Below are 17,219 nucleotides of genomic sequence, written 5' to 3' on the forward strand. Positions count from 1 at the left end.
TTAAATCCAGAGAGATTTTTATTACACAATTTGATTTTTTACATCAATAAAATCTTAGATATATAACAATACAGATGAAGGAACAAGAATTTAATTTGTATTGAAATAAATATTAGATATACAAAGCACATAGAGTGAAAAAGGGTCACAATAAATTAAAGTGGAGACATCGTTTTGCTCAATCACCAAAGAAAGCCCTTGACACTTCCAATTTCACACCATCAAATTTATCATTCTTGCTGATTTAAGCAGAACACAAAACAAATATGGATCCCAGGGCTTACTTTCACAGGTACCAGCATAGATAATTTACTACAGTGATCCAATTTGGAAATCAGTAGGGACCAGTAAATCGCTGCATAAAAGAAAGAGCGAATGAGGTCCTTTTTCCTTAGTGTCAGCAGGCTATGATTATTATGTTTATTAGATTTTCTTGAAAGGACTTCACATTTTCTCAAATATTCAGGAGAAATATATTTCCCCTCTGAGCCCTACATTAGCATTTATGTGCGCTGGTCTTGAATATAGGAGAATGATGAATTTTTCAATTTATTTTATAAATTTACACATTCTAGATAGTATTGGCCTGAAGAGTAGAACTCCCCAACCTGTACAGTATCAGATATTAAAAATGGATTCAAGAGAAGTAACTAAGAAATGCTGACATACTATATATACAAATGTTTTAGTTCAATATATCCCATTATATGAAGCACCAGAACTACTGCATTTATAAATCAAGCAGTTCTTTATGACTCTTTCTAATCTTTGTAACCCTTTTACATTTGTTCCAATATAAACACATTACAAATGTTACCTGCCCGACACTTTGCCCATTTGGTCTCAACTTACAAACTTATATGTAAGCAAAAATTCCTGTCAAAAGCAATTGTTCTATTTTAAAGGTACAAAAGAAAATTTGGAATCCAACTGTCATGAACCAAGAAAAACAAAGAGTTAGTTTAAAAGGACTGAGCCTATCAAAAAGTTGGCTTTAAGAAGTCTATAAAGGAAAATGTGAACCAACTCTTGAGCCTTTTCTTCTCCTCTAACAGGAGTTAATTTTTAGATTCCAGCAGAAGTATCTTTCAATTTTCTTATCACTTTTCTAAGAAACAATCTCCTTCAGATTTTAAAAATACTGTACTTTATCTCCTGTCACATCAGCTCAAACTCAATGCAGTCAGTTGTCCTATTTGCACTGCACCAGAGAAAGAGCACTCCAGAGCTAATCCCTCACACAGGAAAAACGGGGTTCCTTCTAAGAATCCACCTGAATACCACCTTAGAAGATACACATGTCCTAGAATAATTACTACCAAGAATCCTTCCAAACTTTCAGCAGCTCCTTTCTTATCCTTAATACCAGATCCAATAACAACTTTCCTCTCTGAATATTAGAAGAGGACTGCTCATTAAAACAAACCCTGGAAAGGACCTCCTGGATTTATAAACACATGCCTTTGGTATACTATCTACTGAACTACACTGTCATTTAGCCTGTGCAGATTTCTCCTAATCCTAGAGAAATTCCAATAAGGTTTACAGAGAAACCAGTTGTCTCTGCAACTCAATTTACAAATCTAGGTACCACTGTTGATACGATAACCCAAATTCTCAATATGCTTTTATATTACTGTGAAAACTCTAAATTTTAAGAAGCTCAACTGGATATACCTTGTATACCTACAAAATGACCACGGAAAAATCTTAAGTACCATTCTTCTACACACCTGACAATGAAGGTGAACGAACAAAAAGAACAATTTTATAACTGGTGTATTTAGGTTGATTTAGGCACTCTTTGTAAAGAAAAAAAACAGAGCCCGTGACCTGAATAAGGCCACTCCCAATTGTGGCCTACATTATCATTTAGCCAGAAAGCAAACATTAACAGGGTACTATTTCCAGCTTTTCAACATCTCAATTATTTTTTAAATGTACTCATATTTGGAAAATATTTGTTGAGTTCTGGGTAATCACGTATTAAAAAGGGCCATGGAATTCGGGTCCTTAGTTTTACAGGCCACTTTGGGTGGCATTTAACCTTCCAACAGGGGCTGTGAAACAACTGTGGGGGCGGGGCTACTTGAGGAAAGAGTGCCACCTACTGATCATATATATACATAACTGTCGGTGGTTACTTTCTCCTTTGAGGTTTTCGTTACAGAATTAAGAATCAAAATTAGTCTAAATTTGGGTAGCTTTGAGGCTAGCAGATCCTAGGGGGATCTGGGTGGGCATGAGTGGGAGAAGTGTTTCAGAATCACTATATTAATCAAAATAAATTCCTCAGGATTAAATAGGAGTCTTTAACCACAATCCCTCAAAGCTAATTTCATTCACTCTGATCTCAAACTTTCAAAAAAAACTAAGTCTCCCGGTTCCACTTATCTTACTACATATACACTCATTTTCCTTTCCAAAATGATTAATATTCATATACTAAACATACAAGCCTACTCAGAATTTTTCATCGTGATTTTTAGAAAGAGTATTCAGATAGCTTTACAATTCAGAGTATAAAATAGACCTCCTAAGTCTTTCCTAACTTCTGGTATAGTATCAGCATGCCTTGATTTTCCCTGTAAGGGAAGTTTCTAAATATCTAAATTTAATTACTTACTTACTTCCAGGAGCATCTACTTTGGTGAACTGTATTGCAAGAAAATTTAAATACAAACTGTGATTTAAGAAATTTCTCTTTGGGCTGATTATGAAACAGAGTTTAAATTCATGAGGAATCAAATATACAAAAGGAACACAGAATTCTTGTTCTAACAAAAGTAGGTTTTGTGTTAGGCTTCCACCTGTCCAAGAGGGTTCAATTCAAAAAGTGCTAGAAGGACAACAGCACCACACCACTTCCTAAAGAATTAGATATTCTGGATGTTAATGCAACTTTTTCAAACCTGGAAGTAAAAATAGGTTCACCTATGCTACAGTTTCTCCTACTTCATTCATTCCATAGACTGCTACTTTATTTCCTTAATTTTAATTTAATAGGTGTACATATTATGCTGTAATTTCAGATGCCAAATCAGTTGGTTCTACATATTCATATTGCAGTATTCCTAGCTACAAGCTCATGCAAACTAAACATATAGTAATGCTCAAATTGTAAAATTTACTTTTTCATGAGTTGAGTATTTTATTTAAAAATCAAGCCTGCCTTTAAAGAACAGTCCAATATGAGCACACCAGAAACAGAATCCTGTTATGCGATTAAAAGGCTCACCTTTTAAAGCACAGAATGTTCTAAATTATAAGTTTTACTGTTAAAATTCTTTTTGTTAAGACCAACATGAAATCATTTCCTTTAGATAAATCTTTTTCACCAACAGTAATTTCCAAACTGAAGAGGAAAAACTCAAAGGCATACTTATTGGTCATTAAAAGTAAAAGACAGAGCAAAAACAGCTCATTAAAAGAAAATTAATAAATGGAAAAAATAGTGAAATCTGATGAGTTATATACTTTAATAGTATTGCTCCAAGGCTAATTTCTTAGTTCTGATAAATGTTGTAAGATTTAGGATAAGGGGAAGCTGAGTGAAAGGTAGACAAGAACTCTCTGTACTATTTAACTCTTCTATAAATCTAAAATTATCTCCAGATTAAAAAAAAAAATTGTAGACAAAAAACTAGTAACTTAAAAATAAATATACCTTCAGCTGCCAAAATTTCTTGATATAATTCAAGACTTAATTTTTAAAGACATCATTAGAAATCATAATATACTGTTTATTTAACATTACAGCCACTTTATTGCTCTAGAAAATTAGTTCTTAAAACCATCAGATTATATATATAATGATAATGAGGCTAGCCACACACCCACCCACCCATCCACTCAATCAACTGTATTTCATGAGGCTGCTTTTCTAACTTAGTAGATAAATATTACAAAAATACAAAAAAAGTTGGCTACAGTTGAGCTATCAAGTAGATCTCACATTTCCAGAGATGGGAAAGTTGAATAAACTGAAAACTGTTACTGACAAGTTACTAATGAATTTATCTGAGAAATCCAATTACGTGCAGACAGAAGAAAACTGGTTACAAAAACCATTACATTACTGTGTACTAAAATTTTTGCAGTGTTTTAAACATTCCCAATCATGCAACAGTAATAAAGATCAGAATGAATTTTATAAAGAAGTTGACGGCAGCTCAACGAACAGGATTTAACATATTATACTCCCAATTTTACCTATGCGTTATGAAATTAAAATACACACTATTCCCCCCCCCAAGTCCTCTCCAGCCCCATCCCCAACCAATTATCTTACCTATAAACCTCTCCATCTAACCTTTTAAATCAGATTTCATGGGTAAGTATGTAGTCTACAGGATAATCTTCATTATTATTTCAGAACAGACACCAGGCACAGGCATATGTTCAATTTCCAGTTACATTCCTTTCAAAACACATCTGAACTGCTGCCACTGCCTGTTAAATTCAAGCCTAAGAAACCGAGAGAACTGGCAGTCAAGAGTCTCATCTAGGTAATTCTAGAAACTATATTGATGCTAATATTCTACATGTCCACATTTGTAAAAGTGTTTCCTATTTGAGAAAGGTGACTTTACGGATCTCTGCAAGGAAAGCTGTGGAACTACTGCTTTCCAATGTAAAACAGTTGTGACCCCAGGTATTTACCCAGTTGGCTAATAAGCTTAACAGTTCAGCCTTTCTAAAAAATATTCAAAGCCACATTAAGTAATTATGGAAATAAAATTCTGGAAGGTCAGAGCGTAAGATGCATGCAGAATTTCTCTCATAATGGTACATCCAAAATAAACCCTAACAAAGCAGCACAAAATCGATTAGTAGCAATTTGAAATTAAATACAGTGGTAAATGCTTCTTTTAAAATCATCAACCAAAATTACTGAATGGCAAAAGAATACTGTCTCAAAATATAATGAATTCATGTATGTTAATATTACCATAATGAAATCATGCCAGATATAAATTCAGGGTACCCATTAGGTTGAAAGAAATTTTAAAGCTACTTTTACAAGAGAAATAAATGTACTTCATGATAAAGGCACAGCAGCATTTAAAAAAATTTTTGATACATTTATCACACGACAGAAACTTCCTTAATCATTAACAACACAGAAGAGTAAAATTTTCTCGGGGAATTTTTTTCAAAGGCTTGATTTAACATGCCAGAAAAATGATTACTTTTCCATTGATATGCATTTATGTAAATTATGTAAATTGGACTGAGGTCAGTTTTACACCTGGAATTAACAACCCCTAGCAGAAGTACCAACTGCTAATAATGCTTATTTATATTATATATAACTTAGCTGGATGTTAGACTACGCAACTGTTGGTGCCAGTCTGCTTATAAAAGCAATACTCTGGAGACAAAGTCTTCTCACAAACAGTGGGCAAGCAGGTTTCATTATCACGTGTTCAACAACAATCCTCAGTTCATTGAACAAGGTCCTGCAAGATAAAATAGTTTTCTTTCAGAAACCAAAGGAAAAAGAATACAAAGCAAATGCTGATGAAGGCATTTCCCACAGCCATTAAAGAATCTGAGGTAGGGGCGCCTGGGTGGCTCAGGCTCAGGTCCTGATCTCGTGGTGGTCTGTGAGTTCGAGCCCCGCCTCAGGCTCTGTGCTGACAGCTCAGAGCCTGGAGCCTGCTTTAGATTCTGTGTCTCCCTCTCTCTCTGACCCTCCCCCATTCCATGCTCTCTGTCTCAAAAATAAATAAAACATTAAAAAAAAAAATCTGAGGTAAAAGAATTAACTACAATGTGTAGGAAATACACAAAATAAAATTCTGAAAATCAACATTTGTGTCTTTTGTTTTGTGTGTATGGGGGAGGGGGGTTGAGGGAGTTCATTTAACAAAAGCACCTAATAAATGGTTATCTCTGAGGGCTGGGATTAGGAGTGATTTATATCTTCTTAATAGTAGAGTCACATCATCTTCATATTACCTTAGGTAAACTCAACTAGTTCTAAAAAAAGAGAGCAAGGAAGTGAAAATTATATACCATGGGCAATCCCACCTACCATTTTCCTTAAACTACTGCCTTACACGTAATGCCTCTCAGAGCTTTCCCATCTATAAAATAGGAATATGTACTTGCTGAAGTCAGTCATGGTGTGATTATTTAAATGAGACAACACAGAAGATGTTCAATGAAGGCCATTTCCCAGTTGGGTCACTCCACTCATCAAACCAGCTTATTTACCTTCAGATTGAAGTCCAACTCCTTAATATCTAATGCCCTCCTAGTCTTAATGTTTGTTTATTTTTGAGAGAGACAGAGAGAGGGAGCGCACGTGGAAGCAGGGGAGGGGCAGAGAGGGAGGGAGACACAGAATCTGAAGCAGACTCCAGGTTCCGGGCTGTCAGCACAGAGCCCAATGCGGCACCTGAACCCACAAACTATGACATCATGACCTGAGCTGAAGTTGGACGCTTACCCAACTAAGCCACTCAGGTACCCCCCGCCCTCCTGGTCTTAACTGAAATTTCTGCTTCGTCTCCTCCCACTCTCGGCCATGACTCCTATATCTCAGTTATGTTGTACATTTATTTCCAAAGAGGTTGTGGACTTTAAACTGTGCTTGCTGCCTCCAAAGGACCCCTTATCACATACTGTACACATCACACATGTATTGTACATGCTAGCAGACACAAAATCATGTATGTTGGCTGAACCATAATTTTTAAGAGATTTTGAATCATCACAAGTAATTCTTGACTATTCATTTTTGAATTTTCACTTATGTGCTGACTCATTCTACATACAGACAATTGTGTTCTACCTTTCTGTATCTTCAGGGTTATTTTGCTGGTTAGGAAAAAGTAAAAATCGTTTTAAAATAGGATGTAACATGCTCTTACACAAAAGCAGGAAGAAAATTTGGAAAGACGCACATTTATCCAAACACCTGCCCTTCTTGTGTCTATCTTTGGGACAGACCCATTACACACAACTCTCCTAGGTTCCCAGGCCAGAAACTTGAGGGCTTCCTTATCTTGGTCTTCTTCCCTAACCCCTAACTTCCTACCTCCTAAATATCTTTCAAATGTATCCCCTTTTAATTTTACCACGGAATTAGTTCAGGCTCTGGACTAATCACAGTCTCCAAATCAGTCCTTTTGTCTTCTTGGGGAGCCTGTAATACATCTTCTGGAATATTTCTAAATCAGATTGTATCATGTTCCCAAACTCTCCACAATATGAACTTCAAATACTCTTCCTCTCTTGAAATAAAAAACAAACCCTTTCATGCTCTAGTCCCTGTCTTACCCTTCTAGGCACAGATCTTCATGACTTCCGTATACACTTCTTAATTCAAGCATCATGCCCTCTCAGGCACCCACGTACCAGAACTCAGAATTCAAAAGACCTGACTTCTGTTACCACCTCTTCAGCGAATTCTCATCTGCCTCCCTCAGTTTTCTGAGCTTTCACAGAGCCGTCATCATCACATTGACCTACTCAGCTGTGTAATTCACTCAGCTCCAAGTCTCTACAAAGCAGGTACTTTAATCCTACATAAAGTTGTTATCACCAACAATCACTGTCTTCTGAATAAATGACTCAAATAAAACTAGAAGGCACCTTGAAAATACTCTAGTCAAACCTCTCAGATTACAGATGAGGCCTAAAGAGGTCAATGGCTTGTTCTAGTCACAAAGCAAGTTCTTTCACTCCTGGCTCTATCTCTGGCATAATCTATACCAAGTCACAGAGCTCCTTTGGAGCAGCACTGACAACAGAAGTGTCAGCGATGATGAAATGTCCATCTGTGCTGTCCAATACAGTGACCATCAGCCACACTGGCTTTCAAGCACGTGAAACTGGTTAATATGACTCAGGAACAGAGTTATAAATTTTATGGGTTTTAATTAATTTGTATTCATACAGTCAGATGTGGCTGGTGGCTGGCCAATCTACAAAGGACTGAAACCACTAACTTGAGAATGAATATCGTAAGTGAATACGGTACAACTGGCAAATATAGTCTCAAAATCCCTAACAAAAAAAAGTGTAGCATAGAAAATATAGTTTGATAGGATGTTTATCAATGTTTATAAGCTCAAATATTTCCCATTACCTTTCTACTGTTTTGATTTGTTTTACGTGCTTATGGGAGATCTTTGAAAATGTTTACTAACACATATTTGCGTTACCTGGATCCTCTGCTATCCGTTCCTTTTTTATCCCACAGGACACTTCTAAATCTGTGTGTTAATCCAATTTAAGGCTATGTGGAGAAAATGGGAGATGAAGAGGGTATAAAGAAGCAGAGAAAGATCTGCTGATGAAAAGTGGATATTAGGGCAGGGAACTCGAAGATAATATCTGAAATGAACACATGAACCAGAAAGAAAAAGGACAAACACTCATGGAATCAAGTAAAACTGAAGGTTTACGGTGACTAGGGACTCATTAAGAATCTATGTCTGGGGCGCCTGGGTGGTGCAGACGGTTGAGCGTCCGACTTCAGCCAGGTCACGATCTCGCGGTCCGTGAGTTCGAGCCCCGCGTCAGGCTCTGGGCTGATGGCTCAGAGCCTGGAGCCTGTTTCCGATACTGTGTCTCCCTCTCTCTCTGACCCTCCCCCGTTCATGCTCTGTCTCTCTCTGTCCGAAAAATAAATAAATGTTGAAAAAAAAATTTTTTTAAAAAAAGAATCTATGTCTGTGGGCACCTGGGTGGCTCAGTTGGTTAAGCCTCCGACTCCTGATTATCTGCTCAGGTCGTGATCTTGCAGTTGTGATCTCGCACTTGTAAGATCAATCTCCACACTGGGCTCCACACTGAGAGTACTGAGCCTGCTTGGGATGGTCTGTCTCCCTCTCTCTACCCACCCTTCCCCAACTCATGCCCTCTCTCTCTCTCAAAATAAAGAAATAAACTTAAAAAAAAAAAAAAAAGAATCTGTGTCTGAAGTAAGCTCTATTTTAGGAAGTACTGTAAGACACTAACAGAGCATAAAAGCCCCTCAAAGGACTATCAGAATCACAGAAAAAGGAAAATAAACTATGTATTAAGAACATAACAATCTTCCTGAAACCATTACTACACTATATGTTACCTAGCTTGGATTTAAATAAAATTAAAAAATTAAAAAAATATATATAACAGAATCTAAGCTCTTTTAAAACATTACTTCATTTCACCCCCAGGAGCTGTTCTTCTCTACCAATGAAGAAATTAAAATTTAAATAACTTGCCTAAAGTTACACACCTGGAGAATGATGGAGACCAGAATTCAATTTCAGTTCTTTTTACTTAGCTTGTGAAAATACAATAGGGAATGTGCTAATACACTCATTGTATTTATGACGAATTCTACTACACAATGATTTTATTTTTTAATGTTATTTTTGAGAGAGAGAGAGGAGAGAGAGAGAGAGAGAGAGAGGAGAGAAAGAGAGAGAGAGCCGGAGTGTGAGTGGGGAGGGACAGAGAGAGAAGGAGACACAGAATCAGAAGCAGGCTCCATGCTCTGAGCTGTCAGCACAGAGCCCGACGTGGGGCTCAAACCCACGAACTGTGAGATCACGCCCTGAGCCAAAGTTGGAGGCTTAACTGACTGAGCCACCCAGGCAACCCACACAATAAATTTACTTTAAATTTATTTATTTTTTTTAATTTTTTTTTTCAACATTTATTTTTGGGACAGAGAGAGACAGAGCATGAACGGGGGAGGGGCAGAGAGAGAGGGGGACACAGAATCGGAAACAGGCTCCAGGCTCTGAGCCATCAGCCCAGAGCCTGATGCGGGGCTCGAACTCACGGACCGCGAGATCGTGACCTGGCTGAAGTCGGACGCTTAACCATGCGCCACCCAGGCGCCCCTTAAGTTTAAAAACAAAAACTATGTTAACATCAGTCTCTCAGTAACAGATCTAAGAAACTACTGAAGACAGCTATTTCAGATTTACTCTAATTTTTGAGATCGTCATGCATAACTAACTGTATCATTTACATCTCCATTCCTGAACATTACAGTGATTCATTAAAATATTTCCCTGCTTCCTCAATTTTTCCACTCTAAACTATTTTGCACAAAGCTATCAGAAGAATATGATCATGCCCAAACCATCATTCCCATACATCTAAAAGATAAATTCCAAACTTGTTATCCTGAAATCCAAGAAGTTTTATGATATAGCTCCAATATACCTTTTTTTTTTTAATGTTTGTTTATTTTTGAGAGAGACAGAGACAGAATGTGAGTGGGTTAGGGGCAGAGAGAGAGGGAGACACAGAATCCGAGGCAGGCTCCAGGCTCTGAGCTGTCAGCACAGAGCCTGATGCAGGGCTCAAACCCATGAGCTGCAAATCATGACCTGAGTCGAAGTCGGACGCTCACCCAACTGAGCCACCTGGGCACCCCTCCCTTTTTTTTTTTTTTTATACCTTTTTAATCTTAGCTGCAACCACTCACCATTCAGAATCTCCATTATAGTCCAACAGTTCTATTCAATGCCCCTTAAACATGGCTTGTTCTTTCTTGTCTCTGAACTTGTGCTCTTACTCTCTTCCTACCTAAAATGCGTTTACCTATTATGACTATTCAAAGGTTTTAATTCTTCTTTAACACATTAAAATCTCTGTTTTGTGAAACTTTGATGGGCTGTTTTATCTTCTGGCTCATTGATTTCTCCTTACCTTGGACTATACTATTGATATGACAAAGCAAACGTAACAATTCATCACAATGGTTTGTGAACACTGTATCCTGAACTATTGTTTCCTTATTATCTAATGCATGCTTTTGCTTCTTCAATTAGGGAAGTTCCTTGAGACTGGGACTCATGTCTTAAACATCTTCAAATTCCTTAAACTTGAATACTATTTTAGTGGAGGTCAAGGTAAATCCGGTCTACTTACCAACCCTACTAAGGCCTGGAACTTAAATTTACCAAAATAACACTTGCTTCTAAACATAAAAGCTAAATAACTCTTAAAAATTATACATACTATATTTCACAGTACTCTCAACAAATAAAACATTTAAACTAACCAGCTTACCGACAATATGGATTTCTTCGAGAGGAATACCGAAGAGTAAGAAATCTATAGTAGATAAAAGGCTGGAGCAAACTCCCTTGACCACTGAAATAAACAAATACAAGGGTAAGAAATATACATTATCAATTCATATATATACTTTCAAAACTTAAAGGCAATTTAATTGAGGAATGTGTCTTCATTCATTAAATGGTCAAGATAATATCTATCATGTCTAAATCAAAGTTATTCTTAAAAAGGAAATAAAAGAATGGCGCCTGGCTAGCTCAGTCAGTAGAGGATACAACTCTTGATCTTGAAGGTGTGAGTTCAAGCCCCAGGTTGGGTACAGAGCTTACTTTAAAAAAAAAAAAAAAAAAAAAAGGAAATACAAGAATGTAAATGGTAAAAAGTAAAATGTTATTGTTTAAATTTTTACAAACATGTTTTTATGTATTACTTTTAAAAAGTTTAAAAGCTATTAAATCAGAAAATGTATGCTTCCATAATTACCACTAATAATTGATCATCAAACTGTGAAACTTTATGACATAGTAAATGAAAAGTGGTTCATTTTATACAAACAAAACAAAACAAAAAAACCTGTAATTATACAGGTCTCTAGTAAATTTACATAGCCTATTCTAACTATTTTTCTTGGTTAAAAAGCACAATTACAATACCCAAGAGCCATATACTTATTTATGAAATTTTAAATCAAGAATTTTTTTCCCAGGAAAAACTATCTGAATTAAGACATTCACTGCAAATAACTACAAATTAAATGTATCAACAACCTAATGTGGGTAGTTAGGTAGCAAAGCTAAGTATATCATCTTTACTTGATGGAGTTAGGATGCAACTACCTAAAATCTTGATTACGAGAACAATACAGCAACTTTGAAGACTGCAGAGTATAAAACTATACGTATTATTACAATGGTATTTTAAAACTTTTTGAGGAAATACATTAAAGATGCTAAAGGTGGCTTTTTAAAGTTAATTTTTGTCTTTTCTTCTAAATTGTGATATTACTTTCATAATACAAATTTACGTGATTACAAACTAAGCACTAAACTAAATGTGTTACATCCATTTTCCCCAATAAATCCCGTGACAAATCTTTAACTCTTCAAATTGAAATAAACACATACTATAAAAAATACAGAAAATAAAATTCAATGAAAAACAAATGTTCCATCATCCAAGTTAGCTTCTTCCTCAGAGTTACAGCTCAGTCTCTAAAATATCCTTCCAGAAATTTCCATGCACAAGTGTGTATAATGCCAACACTAATACAGTGCTCAGTTTGCAATTCACTGAATCCACTTTACTGTAATATGGAAGTGACATTATCATTCCCATTTTAAAGATGAAGAAAGTGAAGCAGAAAAAATATATACATATGCCCTTAAATACACACACCCCAAAATATAAAAAGGGGAACACCCTACACAATTCCTAACAAACTTTTAACTTATTATATCTTGGAGACCATCCCCTTTCATAACACATAAATTTACCTCATTCTTTCTACAGATTCAAGCAGTTCATCTTATGCATTACTACAATGTAACAAACTCTCTACTAACAAATAAAGCTACAAGGACCTTCCTTTTATCTTTCTTTACACGCATATTTGTGTACATGAGGTAAACTCACAGACTTTTTACATTCATTTTTAAATACAAAGCTTGAAGCAATACTGTGAAAAAAGCAACTTAATGAAGCCTTCTAATATTCAGATTGTGCTTCTATCATGAAGGGGTCATCTAAGGAATAATGATTTTAAATTATTTTTAATTTCATAGTTTGTGTTAAATGCAAGTGACATACTTAGAGCATCACTAGCTTTCCCTACTAGTGACTGAATAAAACCTTATAACCTACTTTAATTTTTTAGAAAAACAAAGTGATTCCTCTAATATTTCTGGTAAATTCTCATCTCTTTTACAACAATCTTGAAAAATTAAAATCATTTTGTTTTAAAATTTAAATGTTAAAAATTTAAGTTTATTTAAAAAAATTTTTTTTTAATGTTTATTTACTTTTGAGAAAGAGAGAGACAGTGCAAATGGAGGAGGGGCAGAGAGAGAAGGAGATGCAGAATCCTAAGCAGGTTCCAGGCTCTGAGCTCTCAGCACAGAGCCCGACGCGGGGCTCGAACCCATGGACCACGAGATCATGACCTGAACTGAAGTCAGATGCTTAACTGACTGAGCCACCCAGGCGCCCCAAGTTTGTTTATTTATTTTGAGAGACAGAAAGGGCATGCACATGTGCAAGCACGAGGCAGGGCAGACAGAGAGGAGAGAGAGAATCCCAAGCATGCTCTGTGCTGACACTGGGCTTGATCTTACAAACCATGAGATCATGATGACCTGAGCCAAAATCAAGAGTCAGAAACTTAACTGACTGAGCCACCCAGGCACCCCTAAAATTTAAGTTTTTTATATGTGCAAAATCAATGCTCAAAAGGCTAAGTTAATGATTATATCAATTAGAGTCCAAATCCCCAACACTCAATAAGAAGTCTTCCCCTGTGCTATTCCAGACTTTACTTAGATTATATCATCTAGCTTGTGACCCTATAACCTGAGCAACATGTGGGATCCTGGAGTTTCCAGAGAAAAACATTACTTAAAAGAACAGATGTATTTATGAAGAAACCTGTAAAACTTTGTTTCTAGCTTATAGATTGCTAAAAAAAACAGACATGCAAAAATCTCACCAGTTAAAGGCAATGAACGCTAAAATGAAGTATCTCATAAACAAAAATAAGTTTTTTCAAATTAGTAAGATTATGGAAAACATAATGCAGACATCTTAGATGACAATCTGGCATAGTCTAATAAATATAAAATGCACTTAGTGCAGCCTCAACAAAATCATTTCTGGTTTAGAGAAAACACTGGCACAAAAGTATAAGTAGACAGTAAAAAAGAGGGGCGCCTGGCTGGCTCAGTTGTAGGAGCATATGACTCTTGATCTCAGCATCATCAATTTGAGCCCCATGTTGGGGGTAGAGATTACTTAAATAAATAAAAATTAAAAAAAAAAAAGTAAGTTTACTGCATCAATATCTGGAAAAGCAAGTATTTGGAAACAAATGTTTCCCCATTAATAGGGGAAACAGGTAATAAAATGCAGTTTATTAATATGACCAAACACTACAAAGCCATTAAATGGAACAAACCAGAACTGTATCCGTCAACATAAATAGGTCACGAAAAAAGCAAGATGCAGACAAATGAGGCATTATGGCACTTCTGGTGTAAAATAAAAACTAAACCCCACCCCATAATATGCATTTTCTATGTATCTGTAGAAACATTTAAAAGTACTACATGCATATACACATACCAGAAGGAGAGTACAGAACTGCAACAAGGATTCACAGTCAAATGATATTTTAGCATTTATCTATAATGTCCTACTACTAGAGAAACTAAAAATTGAAAAAGCAACAATCCAGGCAGAAACGCAGTTTCATTTTTTTCCCCAATTCAAATTATTTTTTTCCCAATTTGGCTTTGAAACTAGTCACTTTTTTCCACAACAAAGAAAAACACATAACAGAGACAGAGAAAAACTTTTGACTTGGTGACCAAAGTTTATGTCATCCAAACTTATCCTCCCATTCATTCATTCATTCTTTATTTACTTATTATTGTGATTAGCCGGTGCTCATCACAAGTGCACTCCTCAATTCCCATCTACTTTACCCATTCCCCCACCCATCTCCCCAGAAATGTAGTTTTAAAACTTAAATGCAAGAATCTTGATAGGAAGGGTCAATATCAGTCTGATCTTCTAATTTTTAACAGGACAACTTTCTTTATTCATGCATTACTTGTATAATTAAAATACAAACAAAACACAGAAGTGACATTAGGCTACTATTACTACCAGACTAATTTTTCTGCAATCTTTCTAGAAGAAAAATCATCTAAATAATGGCAGAATGCACTAATCTAGGCTTCTCAAGACTCTTTCAAAGACAGTGGTTCTTAAATTCATTTTCAAAGTGTTAAGTGGTAAATCACAAGGAACGATAAGACAAGTTCCCAAGTTTACCATAATGTCTCAGATTCTCTATAATAAAATGAGAAAAATGGTTGCTAATATTAATCTTGAACAGATTTAAGCAGGATAAAATTTGAGTTATTATATTTATTATGATCACTTAGTCATCTGCCTCCCAAAACCAATGTATTTTTATTCTTACCTAAAAAGCATAAAAACTGTAGCAGGCATCAAGAATATTTCATTACAAGCAATGAATTTCAGAATATTCTGTTGATTAGCGCTTAGTTTATCCAAGATAGATCTCAGCAAAGGTAAACTATTTGAACCCTTCGCCTAAAACATAAGAAAACAAACATTAGAAATAATGAAGCATTTTTTTATGTAAAAAAAATTTTTTTAATGTTTATTTTTGAGAGAGAGACACACACACAGAGCGTGAGCAGGGGAAGGGCAGAGAAAGAGAGGATACCCAGAATCTGAAGCAGGCTCCAGCTTCTGAGCTGTCAGCACAGAACCCAATGCGAGACTCAAACCCACAAACCGCAAGATCATAACCTGAGCCGAAGTCGGATGCTCAACCAGCCTAGTCACCCATGCACCCCTCACAGCATTTTTGATTATTCAGTTATTTTCTTTCTTCAGATAAACAGTATAGCCAACAGGCAAAACAACTAAAAGAAAATTATTTTGGAAATGGTAATAATATGAAAGTTTGCAAAATAAGGTAAAAGTTAGTGTATTTTCCTGCATTGCTGTATTTTGTGTATTTGAAAAATTACAAAGACAACTTTAGTAGTAAGTCATTTTCATGCCTTATTTTTTGTAAAAAAGACTAGATTATTGCACACACACAAAAATGGTGGTTATTTCTATCTAACCAGTCTAACAAAAACTGACTACTTAGTAATACAGTTAAGGTATTTGTGACTCCTTAGCTAAATAAAGGCAGAAATTACAGAGCCCAATTACCACTATGACCAAAGAACTACAGGAATAAAGAAGACAGCTGGGATGTCTGGAGTGGCTCAGTCGGTTAAGTGTCCGACTTCGGCTCAGGTCATGATCTCACAATTCATCAAGCCCCACATCGGGCTCTGTGCTGACAGCTCAGAGCCTGGAGCCTGCTTCAGATCCCGTGTCTCCCTCTTTTTCTGCCCCTCACACTGTCTCTCTCTCTCAAAAATAACAAATAAAAAACATTAAAAAATTTTTTTAGAAAGAAAAAAAAGAAAACTGTCAACACAAGGCAAACATTTGTATATTTTAATTCAAATGTCAGTGCATATGCAGTCAATCTGCCTGGCACACTTAACTTGGGCTTAATGTTCCAATCCAGGAATAAGAAAATATTTTAGGAATATTTTAGTTCTGAATATTAACATAAAAGAAATTCAACACACTCTACTTACCTGGTATGTTAAAATTAAACAATGACAGAAGAGGAGATCTCTGACGACTTACCAAACCTAAAACATAGATTTTTTTTTTTTTTTAAACAAAAAGGTCTATTTCAAACTTCAGAAATTCCTCTGGAAACAAGGGGGTAATCTGCAATACAATCCTTTACCTACAAAATGCATTTTGTGAAACTTAAATACAAAATTTCAAACTTAAAACTTTCAAATCACTAATAATTTACAAGTTTGTAGGGAATGGAGGAAACTTTTATGACAAATGCCAAAATGTCTTAGAACTCAAATTCATGCCAACAGTCTGCAATCCAGAAGTCAAAAAAACACCACAGCTTTACTTACATCAAGGACCTTTTTCGTATATGTGGCAGCATGAAGCAAGGAGAATAACAACACAGGAAAAATACTCACTGAAGAAAACAATTAAGGAAAAAATTTAATGTTTATTAAGTACTTTGGTATTATGCCCAATATAGATCTGAAATGGCATCTGCAAAAATGACTTCAGCGGTGGCTTTTGTTTTACTGATACACTTTGCAACCAAATGAAGCTTTTAATCTGTAAACAATTTCAGTTTCTTTTTTTTTTTTAAATTTTTTTTTTTTTCAACGTTTATTTATTTTTGGGACAGAGAGAGACAGAGCATGAACGGGGGAGGGGCAGAGAGAGAGGGAGACACAGAATCGGAAACAGGCTCCAGGCTCTGAGCCATCAGCCCAGAGCCTGACGCGGGGCTCGAACTCACGGACCGTGAGATCGTGACCTGC

The 17,219-nt window shown here is 35.8% G+C and overlaps 1 protein-coding gene across 4 annotated transcripts in view; it reads right to left on the bottom strand.

Moving 5' to 3' along the window:
* TMEM33 (transmembrane protein 33) overlaps positions 1-17,219 on the bottom strand; it is a 25,572-nt gene continuing 8,353 nt past the window's right edge. For 3 of the 4 annotated variants that reach the window (XM_086705157.1, XM_086705158.1, XM_086705159.1), the window contains exons 5-8: positions 16,794-16,861; positions 15,239-15,372; positions 11,032-11,115; positions 1-5,462 (exon numbers count right to left, since the gene is read on the bottom strand). In XM_086705157.1, coding sequence (XP_086561283.1) covers positions 5,333-5,462; positions 11,032-11,115; positions 15,239-15,372; positions 16,794-16,861 — 416 coding nt within the window. In that variant the 3' untranslated portion in view covers positions 1-5,332. The remainder of the gene's footprint in view (positions 5,463-11,031; positions 11,116-15,238; positions 15,373-16,793; positions 16,862-17,219) is intronic. The other variant, XM_025921774.2, reaches the window with a different exon arrangement.

The sequence above is a fragment of the Puma concolor genome, chromosome B1, assembly GCF_028749965.1.
Source record: "Puma concolor isolate L17-30 chromosome B1, mPumCon1.1.hap2, whole genome shotgun sequence".
In the NCBI taxonomy this organism is placed as follows: Eukaryota; Metazoa; Chordata; class Mammalia; order Carnivora; family Felidae; genus Puma; species Puma concolor.